This window comes from Silene latifolia, chromosome 11 (genome assembly GCF_048544455.1).
Source record: "Silene latifolia isolate original U9 population chromosome 11, ASM4854445v1, whole genome shotgun sequence".
Taxonomy (NCBI): Eukaryota; Viridiplantae; Streptophyta; class Magnoliopsida; order Caryophyllales; family Caryophyllaceae; genus Silene; species Silene latifolia.
This window is the reverse complement of record NC_133536.1, coordinates 131342212-131361843: the sequence shown is the minus strand read 5'-3', so window position 1 is coordinate 131361843 and position 19632 is coordinate 131342212. Positions and strand designations below refer to the sequence as shown.

The window sequence follows — 19632 nt, the reverse complement described above, 5'->3', positions numbered from 1 at the left end:
TTACTCCAAGAGTTAAAAGTAATGCATACCTGCGAGATAACGCATCAGCTACTACGTTGCTCTTACCTTCCTTGTACTTGGATGAGAAATGAAATGATTGAAGAAACTCGACCCATTTAGCATGTCGGGGGTTAAGTTTCTGCTGCCTATTGATGTGCTTCAAGGATTCGTGATCTGAATGTAGAATAAAATGATTCGGCCTCAAATAGTGACTCCAATGCTCCAAGGCTCGAACATAGCATAGAATTCCTTGCCTTATGTCGAGTAATTGCAGCGAGCTCCACCCAATTGCTCTGATAAATAAGCTATGGGACGTTTCTCCAGAACTAGTACAGCCCCAATTCCGACACCACTAGCCTCGCATTCAACTTCAAAGGGTTTCGAAAAATCTGGTAGCGCTAGAATGGGAGCTTCACATAGCTTCTATTTAATCAACTCGAAAGCTCGTTTGGCTGTTTTACCCCAAACAAATGACCCCTTCTTCAAGCACTCGGTTATAGGACTCATAATGGTGCTAAAATCCCGAATAAATCGACGATAAAAGGAAGCTAACCCATGGAATGAACGTACCTCAGTCACGGTTGTAGGTACTGGCTAGGAACGAATAGCTTCAACCTTCAACTTATCCACGGACACCCCATGCTTAGAAACGACATAACCAAGAAAGACAACCTAATCAACCAGAAACGAACACTTCTCGGTTTTGCCATACAATTTTTGAGCCCTTAACACCTCGAAAACAGCCCTTAGGTGACGCAAATGCTCAACTATGCCTCTACTATACACAAGTATATCATCCAAATAAACAATAACGAATTTACCAAGGAAAGGCTTGAGTACCTCGTTCATTAGTCTCATGAAAGTACTTGGTGCATTAGTGAGTCCGAAGGGTATTACCAACCACTCGTACATGCCGTGTTTTGTCTTGAATGCGGTTTTCCATTCATCTCCTTCCTTCATTCAAATCTGGTAGTATCCACTTCGCAAATCGATCTTTGAAAACACCGCTGAACCATGAAGCTCATCCAACATATCATCTAGTCTCGGGATAGGAAATCGATACTTGATAGTTATGTTATTAACAACCCTACTATCGATGCACATACGCCACGAACCATCTTTCTTTGGAACTAATAAGACCGGAACAGCACACGGACTTAGGCTTTCACGCACATAACCTCGTTGCATTAATTCATCAATTTGGCGCTGCATCTCCTTGGTTTCCTCGGGATTACTTCGATAGGCACCCTTATTAGGTAATGGAGCTCCTGGAATCAAGTCGATTTGATGCTCAATTCCTCTTATTGGCGGCAAACCAGTAGGTAAATCCTCGGGAAACACATCGTTAAACTCGAGAAGTAAATCATTGATAGCACCGTGTTCACTTACTTGAGGTTGGGATTGATTTATGGCTAATAGCGCATAGACATTCCCACCTTCATTGAGCACATGTTCAACCACCTTTTGATTAACAAACATGGTTAAACTCGCCTTCTTACCTCTGACCGAATACATAGAACGAATAGCCTTTGGAGTCATAGGCTTTAATGTTACCTTCTTACCATCAGAGAACAAAGTGTACTCGTTACTTCTCCCATGGTGTGTGACATCCCAATCAAACTGCCAAGGATGTCCCAAAAGCAAATGGCACGCATCCATAGGTATAACATCGCATAAGACCTCGTCCTTGTAAGGACCCATAGCAAAATTAACTCGGGCATGTTTCGAAACTTTCACTTTACTACCGTCATCAAGCCAATGCAAAGTATAGGGCATTGGATGCGGAATAGTCACAAGAGAAAGCTTTTCAACCAACTCCGTAGCAGCAACATTGGTGCAACTCCCACCATCGACAATTACGCTACACCACTTATTACCAACCTGACATTTTGTGTGAAAAATCTGATCTCGTTGTTCTACTACCACCGGTTCAACCTTAGAGTTCAACATACGTCGTAAGACCAAAGTATCATACATAGGAGCTTCATAAGACAACTCCTCATTCTCGGTCTCCTCTTGTTCATTCAACACAAATAGTCCCTCTTCCTCAACAGCTAAATCATAAGATAACTCATCACACAAATCTATAGCCTCCTGTAATGTAACAACTCGTTTTTTAGGGCAATCACTTTTTAAGTGACCAAACCCCTGGCATTTGACGCAACGAACCTTAGCGAGGTCCCTTTCTTTGTTACTTGATTCAGGCTTATCACGGGTGAGTGTTTTAGGTATGGTGGCAGCCGTGACTACTGTAGATACGGGTCCTCCAGCCTTAACTCCCTCGGGTTTAGTCCAACCACTACTCTTAGGAGTGAAACTAGTGCTAGAACGATTTAATTTCGATTGACTCTCGACCTTTAAACACAATTGGCATAGCCTATCATAGGAATCGTAGTTCTGTAACTCAACAGTATTAGCAATGTTTTTATTCAATCCCCTTAAAAACCTCGCCATCTTTTGTTCCTCTAGTTCCTCCAAATCACTCACCAAAGTGAGTCTTTCAAATTCAGCAATGTAATTGGTAATTGACAAACTACCGTGACTCAATTCAGCAACTTTCCGATATAGATCAATCTTATAGCTTCTCGGAACATACCTCTTTCTGAGCTTTCCCTTTAAGGCTTCCCACGAGTTCAGCTTTTCCTTGTCATCCCTTGCTCGATTTGCTTTGAAATTTTCGAACCACAAAGATTCATTCTTCACCAATTTCAGAATAGCATATTTCCAATGCTTCTCATCAGAAACATCCTTGAACTCGAACAATCGCTCCATATTTCATTCCCATTCAAGGTAGTCCTCGGGATCAGTGCCTCCGTCAAACTCAGGTAACTCCGCCACCTTAAACTCATCTACAACAGGCCGCCTTGTAGGACCACGACCACCATCTTCTGGCACATTCCTCAACAAGTCACGCAATTGGCGAAGTAAATTGTTGTCGAAATCACCCATCGACCTTGCTCTGATTACCACAAATGATGCAAAACGGGGAAGCAAATGATAACTTGTGAATAATGGATCAGAAACTCGTATACCAACAACAACGCAATCGAATAATGCAAGTTACGGGTCTGGAATTATTAGGGTTTAACGTAACAACTAGCAATAAAAACAAGATCTTAATGATATTTGCAGCAACAATTGATCAATGTTTATCACTGTTTAATTAACGAGTACAATAGCAGCAACAACAATGAAACAACACGCAAAAACAACACAATAACAGCTACGTGAACAGTGATACGGTGAACAGTAGCACGGTGAACAGTAACAATAAAGAAAATAACAAAACAGGGATATTTAGCCTTGAGATTCGACCTGAATTCGTGGCTAATAACGAAGGAGTTTGGAGCCCAAACTACAATCGCAAGATTGACTTAAAGTACGTTCTCAAATCAACAAGATTGGTGATCAAAGCTTGATCGGGTTTTCTGAGTTTTTATTAATACTTGAATGAGAAAAAGCATCAGCTATTACAATGCCTTATATAGGCTGGAAAATAAGCTAATAATCTGACCTAATAGTATCTCCTATGAGATATTATTCTTGCATAATAATATAAGATAAATAAACTCCTAAAAACTAAAATAGGAAATAACATAATAAGGAAATAACATAAATAGGAAATAACAGAATACGGAATAAATTAAAGCTCTTAAACAGCAGCTCTTGCACATGCCTAAGGCAGCTCCTCACGTTTAACTTAAGGAAGATCGATGATCAAGACTCCGACTCCTTGGACTTGGAAATGTGAGCCCAAGTAAGCACTCATTCTAGAATTAGCAACAACCAGCTCTTGTTCACTTGTTGGCCCTAACGTGACCTCCTTGTCATCAAATGCATCAGTTGATTGTTTATTGCTCGAATTCAAGTTCCCACTCTATGTTAATCCCTTAAATTGGCTAATTTCACCGTGCAAGTGACGCTTTCTTTCCTCTCATTCTTCCAACTTGATTTTTGTGTGTAAATCTACGTTAATTCCTTCAAATTTTGTCAATTTATTACATGTTGTGTTAGATTCATGACATTAATCACCTCCTACTTCATTTATGATGTCAAGTATAAAATTTTTATATTGAATTTTGCCCAAATTTTTTTTTATGAACTCGAAAATATATATTCTGATGTCAATAATTTGATTTTGTATTTGGTGCTTGGTTAATTGTTTAACAAGGACCAAGGTTTAGTTGTTATTGCTAACTTTTATCGTATATTTGCAATTTATCTTGAAAATTTATTCCAAAATTTTCGAAACTTTGGTGATCATGCTTAAGTTTTGGATTTTCGCGTTTGGAGCGTGTGGACACGGGCCACGGGGGCGCTTGGTAACAAGCGTTTGCATTTGTGGAGTCGCCACCAATTTTTATGGGAAATTGGAACCGTTCGAATAGCTCGTGTCATGTCAAGATACAAAGTAATGACATAGACACTAAGAACTCGGTACCCTTAGCATTCTATGTCTTGAATGACTCTTGTGGATGCCAATGAACACGGATGTTCACAGAGATCTGGAGTAAAGGGTGAGGGTACGTATTAGGAAGACCTTTTACTGAACACCTAATCCCGCCCGCCTCGATAGCGGCCTCTACTAATGATTAGGAAAGTTATTCATACTTGATATATCGTCGATTATAGGCATGCAATGCAACATCCAACATTTTGATCCTAACATGTGAAAATTAACTAAGTCGGTGAACAAATAATTAGCATTTATTAATGTCGAATTAGGGTTTAAAATTAATTACATGTGAAAACAAGTAAATAAATGATAAAATAAAATAAAAAAGTAAATTGTGATAATTAAAAGTTACAATAAATTACAATGATCCGATTGATTTACGTAAAAAATATACTTAAGACGGACAATTTGAGAAAATGAAAGGAAAATAAGATATAGATAGATTAAAGGTGATATTACAGCTAATAGTTGATTAATTATACAATTAATGGATTAAGGCCAAAGCAAGATCGGAAGTTCAGGGACAGAAATTACCCAGGAACAGGCGCAGCATTGCTGCGTCCCTTGGAAGAGGTGCAGTGGTCACTGCGTCTGTTCCTGAGATGAGTTCTTGCTGTGAAGTCAGAACTACGGGTTGTTAATGTTCGTTGGCAATTTTAATGGTTGATTATTGATATTATACTCAAGTGAAGGTGTTTTAGCGTATTATTAACATGTGAAACCGTCATAAAAGCAATAAAACGAATTAAAACGAATTAAAACGAATTAAAAACGAATTAAAATGAATTATGTCAAACTAGGTTAAATTATGAAGACGGAAACGAATTGAAAGGCGTGACAAACTGCAAAATAATCGGTAAAAAAATGTACAAAGGTGAATCCCAGAAACTTGATATGAACCAATCGAGTCTCTAAAAATCCGGGTTTGATTTAATGGCGAAAATCCGCAAATATTGATTATAAGGGATTTAAACCGTAAATAAAACACGATAATTATTTAGAATATGTATTAAAAGATTATTATGTATGAAGAAAAAGGAAGAAAACAAGAAAAGGAAGCAAAAGGAACGAACTAACAAAGAACCGAGGAAGAAGAAGAAAAGCAGGAACTGTTAATCCGTAAAAACAGTATAATGAAAGGGTTTTAGAAATCAGTTTTAAGCATGCTTTCGACGTAAATCTTACATTAATTAGTACAATAAATAAAATACAATAAAAATATGGGATTTATACCCTCAGACTTACATGTTTGACGAAACGAGATTAACTAAGTTAACGTATAGTGATTGCTCGACTCGAATGTAAGTATAAAGTGCCCTCGTTAGAGGATTTACTTTAAATTGATTGATGTGTAGTGGTCAAATTGGTCGGTCATGCAACGTGATTGATCAAGTACGTAGGCGTCGAAAGCTTAGAGCAAGGTCTTAGAATGCAAAGGGAGAAGAGAAGGGCGGACACTCGCGTGAAAAATATGTGGAACGAAGGTCCCTATTTATACTAAAAAATATGGAGAGTTATGGAATGACTCAAACTTTTGAAATGAATCACGGAAAAATCCGAAAATACGCAGAAAAGGGCTGGGGAAGAGGCGCAACAGCTGCTGCGATCCTTCGAAGAGGCGCAGCATCTGCTGCGTCATTTCCCCAGAGGTTTCCTTCCTACGGAAGAAAGAATTCCGCGTTTCTTTTATGGAATTGTGGTGGATCTCTACTTCCTTATTCTTTAAAATAAGATTTTCGGGATATATTTTACCAAAAGATATAATCTTAATTTATGGAATAAATATCCGGAATATTCCGATTCGGCATTTTGAACGGTTTCTTAGAAAATGAAGCGGTTTTTTACCCGGACTCCAAATGAACTCTAATTACTGTCAAAACAACCGTATTGGCGCGTAGATGACGACCAAGGGGTAAACACAAGTATTTGAGCTTTCACTTGACGATAAACTTACGAACTGTCATAAATCGTTCCGCGTACCAAATATGCGGCCCAATCATCACCGGGTGGCTGGCGGGAGGTGCAGAAATGAGGTATCTATAGAGCCCCCACTTTGACTGAGGCTTGGACAAGGCGAAAGTCAAAGTATAGCCATCAGGTCAATCGAAGATTACAACCTGACGACTATGGCGACGCGAGGCGGCTCAAGGGATCTGAGCCAAGGACCTGTCATCGGGAACATTTTAGAGTCTGTCGACTTCCGGGGAGGGTCGTTTAAAGTCCATTAGACTACGTAAGGAGGCTCGCTAGCCATAAGAAGAAACCATACCTGAGACTTCTTTCTCAAAACGAATAATATTGAGGACAGCAGGACGTCGGTAGAAACTGCTGGGGGAAATCTGCTCGCGTCGGTCTCAAGCGAACTCTCGTCGGGGAATATATTGATGATTCTGTCTGGGTTGAATCATTTCTGGTAATCTGCTTGTGTTGGCTTCCAGACAAACTCCATCTCTCGAGAAGTACAATCGGCTACCATAAACTCTCGGTGGATAAAAAGTATTGACAAAGGTGTGTCGAAACATTGCCAGAAATCCGCTCGTTGCTGCAAGCGAAGTTGGGAGATAAAATACTGCGACGGTTCGCAGTCTGCTTGAAGATAAAATACTACTACGGTTCACAATCTACTTGAAAAGGATAAAGGCGAAATAAAATACTGCGATGGTTTCGCAGTCTGTTTAAAAATACGGGTCCAGACAAAAATTAAATGCCTAATAGACCAAATATATGATATATGGTGTTGGAGAAGAGGCGCACCAAAGATGGGCCCACAAGCAACCAACATATAACGAACTTTTGAAAATTGAGCTGGAGGGAAGCTGGGGAAGAGGCGCAGCAAGAGCTGCGACTCTTGGAAGAGGCGAAGCAGGTGCTGCGTCTCTTCCTGGGATCGTCCCTGACTGAGTAAAAACTCGCAAAAACCCGTGTTTCATTTCATAATAACAAAACACAAATTCTATTAAAACTTTCAAATTCCAACCATTTTTCGTCAAAATTTGATCAATCCACTCCATTAATCATGTTTAATAGAGGTATGCACCTTATTCGTGCTTTAATTCTTGTTTTTGTTTGATTTTGGTCGAAAAAATTAGGGTTTTCATACCCAAAATGTCGGAAATTTGGGGCTTTTCCCCCTAATGGATTTGTTTGATAAAATTGCCATTAGAAATGGATAATTGCCAATGTTAGGAACATAACCATGTGTCCTTTTTAAATTTTCATCAAGCATTGAGCATTTGAGCGAATTTGAGACGGTTTCTCAACTGTTTCAAAAATCACTTCGAAAGTGCCTTTAGGATGGTCCATTTTTGATGAAATTTAGTTTTCTAAAACCCTCGTGTAATGGGTAAACTTCCTATTATGTCGGATTTTTTATTTGCAACAGCTTTTTCAGGACACTTTTCTAGGGCATGATTGCTATTATAGCGAAATGCTGCTGAATTTTTGCCTCAAACCGATGACTAGGCTTGGACTTAGACTTGACTTGACCCAATTTACCGCATCAGTGGTCGGGTTTAAAAAAAAGGCCAAGGATGGCAATAAAAGGCCATTTTTTAGGGCTTGAAAACACCTGAAAATGCTTGAAACGACCTTATCAAGGCACGTCGCGGCTTGACGCGGCCTATTCTACCTTAATTTTTCCGGTGACATTCCTTTTACGTCGGGGAGGGCTCCCATGGACGTGGACTTCGACCCTTCTCTCGCTCTTGTAGGGGTTGAGAAAGAGGAGGTGGTATAGGAAGGGGCTGAGGAGGTCCCGAGGCGGGCCACCGTTGGACGAGGGGGTCCTCAGCTAGTGGGGCCACCCGAGTGGGCTGAGAAATGGTATGGCAGACATCTCATTTGGGCAGGAGAGAGCCACTTGTCCTACAGGACGGCGAGGAGCTTGGTAAATTTCGAACTTGTCACTTCTTATTACCTTCCTTCTTTTTGTCTGTCGTTTCATTTCTCATTTGCTTTGTGCTAAAGATAGCTTTGCGTCGAATTGATATAGGAGGTCGGGAACATGAGGTCATTCTCAGGTTACTCGACGATGATGGACGCCTACGAGAAACTGTCGGAGGAGGAGAAGGCCATCGTCGAGTTGGGAGCCTTCGGAGCCTTGGTGGGAGCGTGGAGGACGATCAGGGCAAGGAAAATTTGGGCTAACCTTTGCCTGATTCGAGCTTTCTTTAATCGGTAACTGGACACGACCTTGACTTTCCATATGCCTTTTGGAGAAGTCGGGGTCACTCTGGAGGACTACGGCATGATCTCTAGTCTCCCATGTGGAGAGGAGGCTGTGGTGTGGCCGTTGACGGCCATGAGAGTGGACTCGGCCGAGGCGAGGAGGCTAATCGGATGGAACCTGGCGGAGGGTGCTGTCGAGTTCTTACGTCAGGGACTACTTTGCGGGTAGGACCCCGCCGACGGTGGTGATGGACGGGAGGAGGAAGGCTCCCCCTGCTTATACTACGGAGCAGAGGGCTCGTTTGTGGCTCTGGTGGTTCTTGTCTTCGCTTTACCTCGGAGACAAGGGGGAGAGGCTGTCGATGAAGCTTCTTTCGTTCCTTTCTGACTTGAGTGACCTAGATCGGTAGGACTGGGTTACTCCTGGCTTTGCGATCCTCACTCATTACATGAGGGCCATGGTTCATCCCGAGCTGATGGAGAAGAGGACTTCTCCTGCTACCGTCGGTCCTGGACTCTTGTTGGAGGTATGAACCTTCATTATTTCTTCTTTTTTTTTTCCATTTCTATCGAATTGTGAAAGATCATCATCGATTGTCTTGTTTTGCAGGCGTGGGTGTACACCTACTTTCCGGGCTTCGCGCCCAAGAGGACGGAGCCTGAGCCGAGGGCGTATCCGGTCGTGGGGGACTGGGTGGTGTGCCGTAGGAAGAGCCACCGCTCTTCTTACAACGTTTGTCGACAGGGCGTGAATGCCTTGAAGTTGAGTGACGTAAGTTTGCTTGTTTAAGTGGGTGCCTAGACCCTGGATGGATTACCATGACGCTCCGGCCTTCGTGGCTGAGGTCCTTCAACCTAGGAGCTCGAGTCGGTTGCTGTTAAGGACGTCAATGGGACCAGTGTAGTACCTGGGCGAGCGTTTGACTCGTCAGTGTTCTTGTGACACCTTTACGGTTCCCATCGATCCTCCACGGATGATGTTTAGGGAGCCTTCCGATGCAGAGAGAGAGAGCCTGACTTGGCGGATGCTAGTGATGATGCCCTCCTCCTTCCTGGTGAGGAGTACTCTCTGTTTGTTCACCAAAGGCTGGCGTACGGCCGATCGTGGTAAGTATCTTACTTTTGAATTGATTTGACAAACTGATGAATGATCGTCGAATGAAGAATTCATTGGAACTTCGCAGGAGATCGAGGTGGCAGGCGTAGAGCCCCCAGCTTATGCGGAGACCCTTGAGTACACTGACGCGGCGGGGATGACGATGATCTCAGAGATCCATGACTTTGGCGAGGAGGCGACGGATGCTGGCCTGGAGGAGTGGCAGCACTTAGTGAGGAGGGTAAGCCCCCAGCTTCGACTGTCTCACATTGTTTTCATCGCATAGGAATGCATTTGTTATTTTCTAAAAACCCTTTTGTCATTCAAATGCAGGTGGCGCCGTCTCAGCACGTGGCGTTGTGAAGGATGGCCAACCGACTGCGGGCCACGGCCATCGAGGCACTTGTAGGCGGTCGAGGACGGCAGGTATGAACCTTTCATTCTCTTTATCTCATTTCAAATTTTGTTGCAATTTTTTGTACTTGTCTTAAAATGATTGAAATGAGGCATTTCTTTACCATTTGCAGAGAGCGCGTGACCTAGAGCGCGAACTGGCGCAGTCCCGAGAGGAGACCGCACGACTATTGAGGGAGTTGGAGGTCAGAGACGTTGAGATCGCTGCCCTCGAGGCGACCGTAGCTGAGCTGGGCGATGACCGGGAGTAGCTGCCCTTTTTTTTTTTTGTCTTGTATATACTTTGTACATTTTGACTTCATTTTCGGAATTTTCGGACCTGTTTTGGACGAGAGCCCCCAGTTTGATGTACATATCACATTTTGGTTGTATATGTAGAATGGCCTGAGTGCCTTCGTTGTTGGTTGTTTGTTGTCCCTGCAGGTTAGCTTAAAAACGGGTTTGGTAGATGACGGTTTGCGCCGTCATGCTACATGGGTGGCTTAGATTAGCGCAAAATGAGAAAAAGTAAAAAAGTGCCCGAAAATGAGCAAAAATCTACAAAAAAAAGATGCCAAAAACGAGCAAAAAAATGCATGAAATGACCGGACGGTAGGGAGGGCTACCCCCTAAAAAAACATTAAAAGAAATGTATAAGTGTGAAATATAGTTAAAATGAGGAGTGAAATGATTCTCCATAAAAAGAATAAAAAGAAATGATAAAGTTTGCTCGACTGGCGAAAATATCGAGTTCATCTCGAAAAGCGTGCCCGGCAAATTAGGAAATATAAATATGGTAATTTGTCGGAATTACCAAAATAATATCCTATAGGAATTGGAAATTATAGCCAAAAACAAATAAGGAAAGATCCAAATCTGAATTTCACGGAAACCAGCCTGGGGGAAGAGGCGCAGCAAGAGTTGTGACTCTTTGAAGAGGCGCAGCAGATGTTGCGCCATTTCCCCAGCTGGTTAGACCTCAACCGAAAATAGGAAATTACGTTTAGTATAAATAGAGACTTCGGGGAAGCTTTTATTCACACAATTCCTTCATCTTTATTCCGTCTATCTCATAAAAGCTCTCATATCTTCTAAAAAACTTTCAAAATCATGGATGCTTACGAAAACCGTCTCAAGGAATGGACGAATGAGTTCACAAATGTTGAGAAACATGACATGGGTGCTTTTAATTTGGGATCAATCTTGAGTCTCAAATTAGTGAAGATGTTGAAGCCTTTCTTGGATGCTTGTCTTGAACATTGGGACCCAAATTTCCACATATTTGCCTTCCCTGGAGGCGATATTTGTCCTTTCCCTGAAAAAATAGCTGATATAGGAGGATGGGACCCGGAGAATTCACCCACTGTACCTCTTAGCTCTCAAGGGTATAAGAGTAAATTCCGAGACCGTCTTGTGCGTCGAAAGGGGTCCGTATGTTTGACTTTATTGACCGATTTATAAATAGGGAAGACCCTTCTATTTCTTATATCGCGAGACGCAGGGCGTTCGGGTTTTGTCTACTTCAATGTTATGTCCTTCAAGGGCACGTCGACAAAGAGATGAGAGGGGATCCTCGTTTTCGGAGCCTAGTAGAACAAATGGAGCTGCGCAAGAGCCCAGCATGCCTTTGCTTAGGAGAGATCATTCTTGGTTTAGACAACAGAAAGGCCAACCGCGAGCTTCCTTATTTGGAAAGTCCCATCATCTTTCAGGTAAGAACCCGCTTCTTTCCTTTTCAACCGTTTTTCTTTTTTTTTTGGTTCGTTTTTTTTTTTCTCGGTTGAAACATGAGCACTAATTCCCGTCTTTCTCTTAGGTTTGGCTGATGGAAAGGCTGAGGTTGATCGAGCCCCCAGTTAATGTGCCAGGATACCATGCTCGATTAATTGCAATGCGAACCAGACTCTACATGGTGGACTTCACTCGGGTTTGCAACTATTGGGAGAATAAGCTGAAAAGTGAAGGACGACCCCTAATCCGGTGGATTGTGCCATGGTGGCATCTCAGGTCGGTCACTTGAGTGTCATCGTTAGACCCGACTCGGTCAGTTCGCATCCCTGGCTTGGAATTCATGATTTGCATTTTTCCTGAGAGATTGACGAGGCAAGTTGGCCTTAGGCAGAAGATTCTGAAGCTCGATACCGTTCCTCAGACTGCAGCGGCACAAACTACAGAGACTCGTCGAGAGTGGGCAATTAAGTGGGCTCAGAGGAATATGTGGTTCATACCTACTCCGATTGGCTCCTTGTGGGTATCTGACTCATACTTGCAGTGGAGGAAGGCTGCTACTCCTGAAGAGCGTGAGAAATTGAGGAAGCATGAGCCTGTTGACTACAAGATTCATAAGGTAGAAAAGGAGAACCGGAAGTTCTTGACTGAGGAGGAAGAAGAGGCCGGATTCCGAGTCGTCCATCCGTCGAAGAAATCGAAAACCGCTCCTGCCGTAGAAATGGTGGTGGATCGAAATGGCAAGTCTAGACCGCGAGAGAGACCTTTGGTGATTAGGTCGGAGATAGCACAAGAGCGCCCGGCTCGTGGTCGAGACAAGAAGTATGATAAAAATGACAAAGGCAAAGGGAAGATGGAAGAGTAGCCTTAGTCGTAGTACTATTTATTATTATTATTATTTGTAATAAACGGTGAGGTTTTTAGAATCCTAGCCTAGCATTTATTTCAGCATTTATACTATTTGGCATACTATTATTATTTATGGAACAAATGAATAAAAGATTAATTGGTTAAGAAATCGTTGTGATTTTCTTTTATTATTCCTGTCAAATTTCAAATGCGAATGGAAATGTCTTTCTATTTACATTTTAAAATAATGGGTTGTATCCTGTGAAAGATTGCCTACGTATTCATCACAAAAATGAAATCAAACCATGTGCGTAGTTCGAATAAATGTAAAAGAATAATTGTTCGAAGCAAGAGCTTATAATGAACTTTAGAAAATAAGCATGAGCTTTACTTACTCCTAAAATACAATTCAATTTATTTGATGACGTGAGGATGTCGAAATGTCAAAACACAAGAGCATAGTGATATAAGCTTTGTTTCAACGGGCCGAGGGCCATTTTTATTTCGTGTCGCACGAGAGGCAGGTAGGTGTTACGCGAGGCGCGTTTCCTATCTGATGCTAAGGGTAGTATCGTTTTAGTTGGTCGAGGTTAGTGGGGTTAGCAAATTCATTCCCATCTACGTCTGTAATCCTAAACGTACCCCCTGAGAGTATGTACTTGACTAACAAAGGGCCAGCCCAATTAGGTTTAAACTTTCCACGTGGCTCGACAGGTAGGAGAGCTCTAACTGATTTGAGCACCAAATCTCCTTCTTTGATGTTCTTGAGCTTAACCCGTTTATTGAAGGCTTGTTTGATACGTGCCTAATATGTTTTAACATTATATAATGCGCACAACCTTCGTTCATCCAAGAGGATGAGTTCTTCATATTTATCCCTATTCCATTCAGCTTCTGGGATTTGACTTTCGAGCAAAATGCGTAGGGATGGAATTTCTAGCTCAACTGGTTGTACAACTTCCATGTCATAGGTTAGAAAGAAAGGAGTGGCCCCAGTGGGTGTCCTAACTGATGTGCGATAACCCCATAATGCGAATGGTATTTTGCTAGGCCAATCGCGAAAATTGTCGATTATTTTCTTGAGGATGGTGACGACGTTCTTGTTAGTTGCCTCTACCGCACCATTAGTTTGAGGTCTATAAGGCGAGGAATGGTGGTGCTTGATTTTGTATTTGACTAGCAATTGTGCAGCTTCAGCTTGGAAATGTGACCCATTGTCACTAATGATCTCATGCGGGCAACCATATCGACAGATGATATTAGTTTGTATGAACTTTGCCACATGTTTAGCTGTAAGAGTAGAGTAAGATGCTGCTTCGACCCATTTAGTAAAATAGTCGATAGCTACCAAAATGAAACAATGACCTCCTATTCCAGGTGGAGTGACCTTCCCAATGATGTCGATTCCCCAAGCAGAAAATGGCCAAGGAGATGTCATGGTATAAAGCATTGAGGGAGGAACGTGTTGCACATTCCCGAAGATTTGGCAATTATGCCAATGTCGGACGTATTTGATACATTCTGACTTCATTGTCGTCCAGTATTATCCCAGACGTGTTATTTTCTTTGCCATCATCGGTCCACTCATGTGAGGACAACATTCCCCTCCCCATCGTGAACTTATTCCATCACTTTTTGTGCCTGTGAATGATCAAGGCAACGCAGGACTACACCAAGAGGTGTTCTTATATACAGTTCTCCTTGCATGAGGAGGTATTGAGAGGCTAGTAAGCGTATAGTACGTTGTCCCCTCTTATCCATATCTGGTAGATAGGTACCATTGAGTTTGAAGTTTAGGATCGCTTGAAACCAAGGTTCTCCTGGGTTTTCTTCTTCATCTGTAAGGTGGTGTACATAGGCTGGTTCTGACCGTCGTTCGATGCATAAAGGCATTTCTACCATGTTGTCTGGCATACTAATCAAATATGCAAGTTTTGCAAGAGCGTCTGCAAATTGATTCTGTTCACGAGATAGGTTTAGATAAGTGACCTGATCGAAGAATTGGGCAACTTGATCTATTCTAGCCTGATAGGGTGCTGGACTTTCACTTCGAATTTTCCAAGATCCCGTAATTTGATTAATGATCAAGGATGAGTCTCCGTGGACTCTAAGGTTCTTGATGCCTAAACTTACTGCTGCTTTAGACCAATGAGACAAGCTTCATATTCTGTTGCGTTATTTGTCACCTCGAAGTCGAGTTTGACAGACAGTGGTGTATGCTCACTTTCAGAAGAAATGAGCAACACTCTTATTCCAAATCCTTTTAAATTTGATGCTCCATCGAAATAAAGGTCCTAGGAGTCTACACTAGTTTGTAGTATGTCCTCATCTGGGAATGACCACATGTCTATTGCTTGGGTGTCATTGATAGGATTGTCTGCGAAGAATTCGGCAACGGCACGTCCCTTTATGACCTTCAGAGGTACGTATTTGAGGTCGAACTCTGAAAGTATTAGTGTCCATCTTGCCAATCGACCATTGAGAACAGGTTTCTCAAAGAGGTACTTGACGGGATCCATTTTGGAATATACTTTGACATAGTAGCTAAGCATGTAGTGGCGTAGCTTCTTTTTCGCCCACACAAGAGTGAGGCATATCTTTTCGAGAGGCGTGTACTTATATTCATATTCTAAGAACTTCTTACTAAGGTAGTACATAACTCTTTCTTCTTTTCTAACAGTTTGTGCAAGCATAGCCCCCATGGCTGTTTCAGTAACTGTGAGATATAAACCAAGAGGTTGATCTCGTTGAGGAGGCATTAGCACCGGTGGTTTGGCTATTATCTCCTTGATCTTGTCAAACGCCTTCTGACAGTCGTCGTCCCATATGGTGTGATCTGTTTTCTTGAGCTTCTTGAAACTAGGTTCACAGATCATAGTAAGCTTCGATAGGAATCGGCTTATATACTGTACTTTACCCAGAAATCCTGTAACCTCTTTCTCTGTTTGGGGGTGCAGCATTTCGTTTAGAGCCTTGATCTTGGATGGATCAATATCTATTCCTCTTTGACTGACGACGTATCCCAGAAACTTGCCTGACGTTACCCCGAATGCACATTTCTGAGGATTGAGTCTCATGTTGTATTTGCGCAATCTTAGGAAGAATTTGCGAAGGTTATCAATATGCCCTTTCCCATCTTTGGATTTGACAATTATATCGTCGACGTATACTTCTACCTCTTTATGCATCATGTCATGAAGCAAAGTGGTTGCAGTTCGTTGATATGTAGCTCCCGCATTGATGAGCCCAAATGGCATAACTGTATAGCAATATGTGCCCCATTGAGTAACGAAAGTTGTCTTATGCATGTCTTCTATGGCCATTTTGATTTGATTATACCCTGCATACCCATCCAAGAATGACAACAATGCATGATCTATTGTATTATCCACCAATATGTCGATGTGTGGTAGAGGAAAGTCGTCCTTGGGACTTGCTTTGGTTAAATCTCTGAAATCAACACAAACCCGGATTTGCCCATCCTTTTTGGGTACGGGGACTATGTTAGCAACCCAGTCTGAATACTCGGAAACTTTGATGAACCCGGCTTTGAATTATTTATCGACTTCTTATTTGATTTTAAGAGCCCATTCGGTCCTTATCCTACGAATCTTCTATTTTACAGGTTTGAAACCTGGTTTGATTGGAATTCTGTGTTCTGCAATATCCCTATCGATTCCTGGCATGTCTTAATAGGACCAAGCGAAAACGTCCTTGAACTCGTGTAGGATGTCGATGAAATTGGCCCTTTCAGTTGGGTTTAAGGTCGTCCATATCCTAAGTTCCTGGGGATCTAGTTCGGTTCCTACGTTTATGGGTTCAGTGTTCTCTATAATTGGTGCCCCTTCCTCCTCTTGTAATATTTCTTTAACTATATAGGGAGGTAATTCGACTGAGTCTGGGTCAGGTTCATCCTCATTATCATCATAAATAAAATTGCATTCAGAATAACACAAAGAGTAAGCAGAATCTGATTTATTCATATTAAATTTTAAAAAGAGTTGAAACAAAGAAGCCATCTATTCAGTAGTCAGTGGCGGTAAAGGGACAGCTGCTGGGACATTTCCCAAGCTACTCTTACTACTCGACGCTATGCTAGGACAAACAAGGGGATTGGGAGTGACGATAGGAGAAGACTCTCTAGCAACTTCTCTAGACTCAGACTCTGATTCCGACTCCGACTCTGACTCTGACTCGAATTCGTTGTCTTCAGGCTCTCCTTTGAAAATCTCTCCTTCTCCAGTGGTGACTTTGAAGAGCTGTCCTTGGTTGTTCGTCCACTTGATCGACTTTCTCCATCCTTTCTACTGATTTGAACTAGCTTCGGTGATCAATGCTGTGGGGTTGAAATGGTCATCTTGAAGTATCATGGTAATGATCTCATCTTGTGCCGCTCTAACGAATCGGTCCTCTCCAAACAGAAGGCTAACCGGCTGTTCGTCTAAACAAGGTGTTTGACGAGTTTTGACGGTAGGAACCATTTCTGAAGGGATGAAGTAGCAATCGTGGAAGACATCGATTCCAGCTATTTGCATTCCCTTATAGTGCCAAGGTTCAGGAAACCCGCGAAAGTACTCATGACTCCCTTCTCTGACGATGTATCCATTTAGGGTAGTGAGGTAGGATCGCATTTGGATTCCTTTGTTCTTACGGTTTTAGAATTGAGTGAACATTTCCAAAGCTTCTTCTTTTGTGGGTTTGTATCCCAATCCTAGTGGTATCCTTTGAGAGTTTCCTTCTTTGTAAGGTGCAAAGGTATTCTTTTTGGCAGGATTCAATGGCATTCCTGGGAAATATCCCTGAGATTTGAGTCTGTGGTTGACCACTAAATTGGAGGATGGGTTGAAGTATAGAGGTGTCAGCTCACTCTCTACAAGGATTATGCTCTGAAAGCCCCCAAGCTCATATACTGGATCTGTGACTACTTGGTTGCTTGACATTTTCTCTATTACAGCCTTGATAGGTGACGAAGTGATCGTCACTATTTTGCCATCTAGCGGAATCTTAATCTTCTGGTGCAAGGTGGATGTTACTGCTTTTGAAGCGTGAATCCAAGGCCTTCCCAGAAGTATATTGAATGATGCTTCGATATCCACTATTTGAAAATTAACCTTTCGCTCAATTGGCCCTGTGGCTATAGTGAGGTTGATTAGCCCTACTACTTTACGTCGTGTTCCATCGTATGCTCGAACACTTTGGTTGGTAGGAGTCCAATCTGATTCTTTCATGCCTAGCTTATATGCTGTCTTTAGTGGTATGACATTGACTGTAGAGCCATCATCCACCAAAGTCATTGGCACGTTCTTCTTTAAGCATGTGATTGTAATGTATAGAGCGAGGTTATGACTGGCGCCGAAGGGAGGCAAATCCTCATCTGAAAAAGTAACTGGGTTACTTAGTTTAACTGATTCTTGGAAGACCAAGTTGACTACATCGTCAAGTGTAGAGTTGTGCGCTACATTCAATTTAGCCAATGCTTGCAGTAAAACTTGGCGGTGAGGAAACAAACTCACAACTAGTTGGCAGACTGAAAGATCAGCCTTTGTCTTCCGCAGTCGTTTTAGCAAGTGGTCAGTAGATGTATCTTCGCCATCATTTGTGGTGATGACATTGGCGTTAGTGACTGGACCATTAGTTGTGGGACCATTCTGAGAAACATTTTGATATGGACGTCCTGAACGAGTAAGGTGGTCTATATCTTGATCTTCGCTAACCTTGACTATATCCTCACTAAACTTGACAAGATAGTGTTCTATGAGGTATTCATCTTCATCATCATCGGCCCATATTCCGTTGACGATATTTAGCTCCCTCTTGCATTGTAGACTCTCGAGATAGACTTGGAGTTAGTGACGTATTTCCCCTAGGTATGGTGCTTGGATCGCGTAGGGATGCCACTACATCTTCTAATTCTGCAACTTGCTTACTCACACTCCTCGCCCATGCGATGAAATCGGCGATAGTAGGAGAAATGGTGGAATATCTCTCTTCTTCTTCTAGAGCATGAATTTCATCTTCGATTGGAGAAATAAGGTGTGAACAATCCAAGGTGGATTCTTCATCTGTAATCATCAGAACTCCAAGAGGATTCTGAGTATTGTTCGGCTTACCTCCAGGAGGTATAGGTAAGCGACCATCTTCGATCATATCCTGAAGGACATGTTTCAGTTTGAAGCATTTCTCTGTATCGTGTCCCTTGCCTCTATGATATTCGCAGTATGCATTCTCGTCCCAGAATTTAGACTTCTTTTCTGGGTCGGGTGTAGGTCCTATGGGTTGGAGCTTACCCTGTTTCATCAATCTTTTCAGAGCGTTGGAGTATGAATCACCAATATTCATGAACTTCCTCTGTGGGTTATTCTTCTTAGATGATTCGACAAGGTTAACCTCCACAGTCTTGCTAGTAGAGCCATAAGAACGACTCGTCGAGCCTTGATATCCACGACCTACCGTCTTGGACAAGAGTCCTTTACTGATATCATCTTCAATTCTTGTCCCTAGTACAGTCAGATCTTTGAAGGACTTTATGTTTTGGTACCTCAAATGGTTTGCATAAATGGGCCTCAGGTTATCCACAAACGTTTCCACAAGAGTAGATGTAACACCCCCATATTCAGAGGAGCCTTAACTAGGCCTTCCTTAGCATATAAGGGCGTTACCATCTCGGTTGCCCGAGGATAGTAATAATCAAATGTCGATAAAAGAACTATTATATTGTATTACAAGCGATTTAAACCAACAAACGTTATGAAAGATATAACTCAAAGACTACTCGCTATGACTAGCGAATCTCGTGAAGACTCATCCCTGCCCGGACACCAGCTATCAACAACATCAACACCTGCTAAGACCGACTGCTCACCATAAGGGATCACGGCAGACACATAACAAACAAAACAACCACACAAGGTCAGTACTGAGACAAGATACAACAAGAGCAACT

The 19632-nt window shown here is 42.2% G+C and overlaps 1 protein-coding gene across 1 annotated transcript; it reads right to left on the bottom strand.

Annotated features, from left to right (window-relative positions):
* Window positions 1–960: 960 nt before the first annotated feature.
* Window positions 961–2772, bottom strand: LOC141613996 (uncharacterized). The gene has a single exon (XM_074432746.1). It carries the CDS (start codon window positions 2770–2772, stop codon window positions 961–963), a length of 1812 nt encoding a protein of 603 aa, XP_074288847.1.
* Window positions 2773–19632: the final 16860 nt, after the last annotated feature.

Coding starts and splice junctions, on each gene's coding strand:
- LOC141613996 (XM_074432746.1), bottom strand. CDS start 2,772: ATGGAGCGATTGTTCGAGTTCAAGGATGTTTCTGATGAGAAGCATTGG.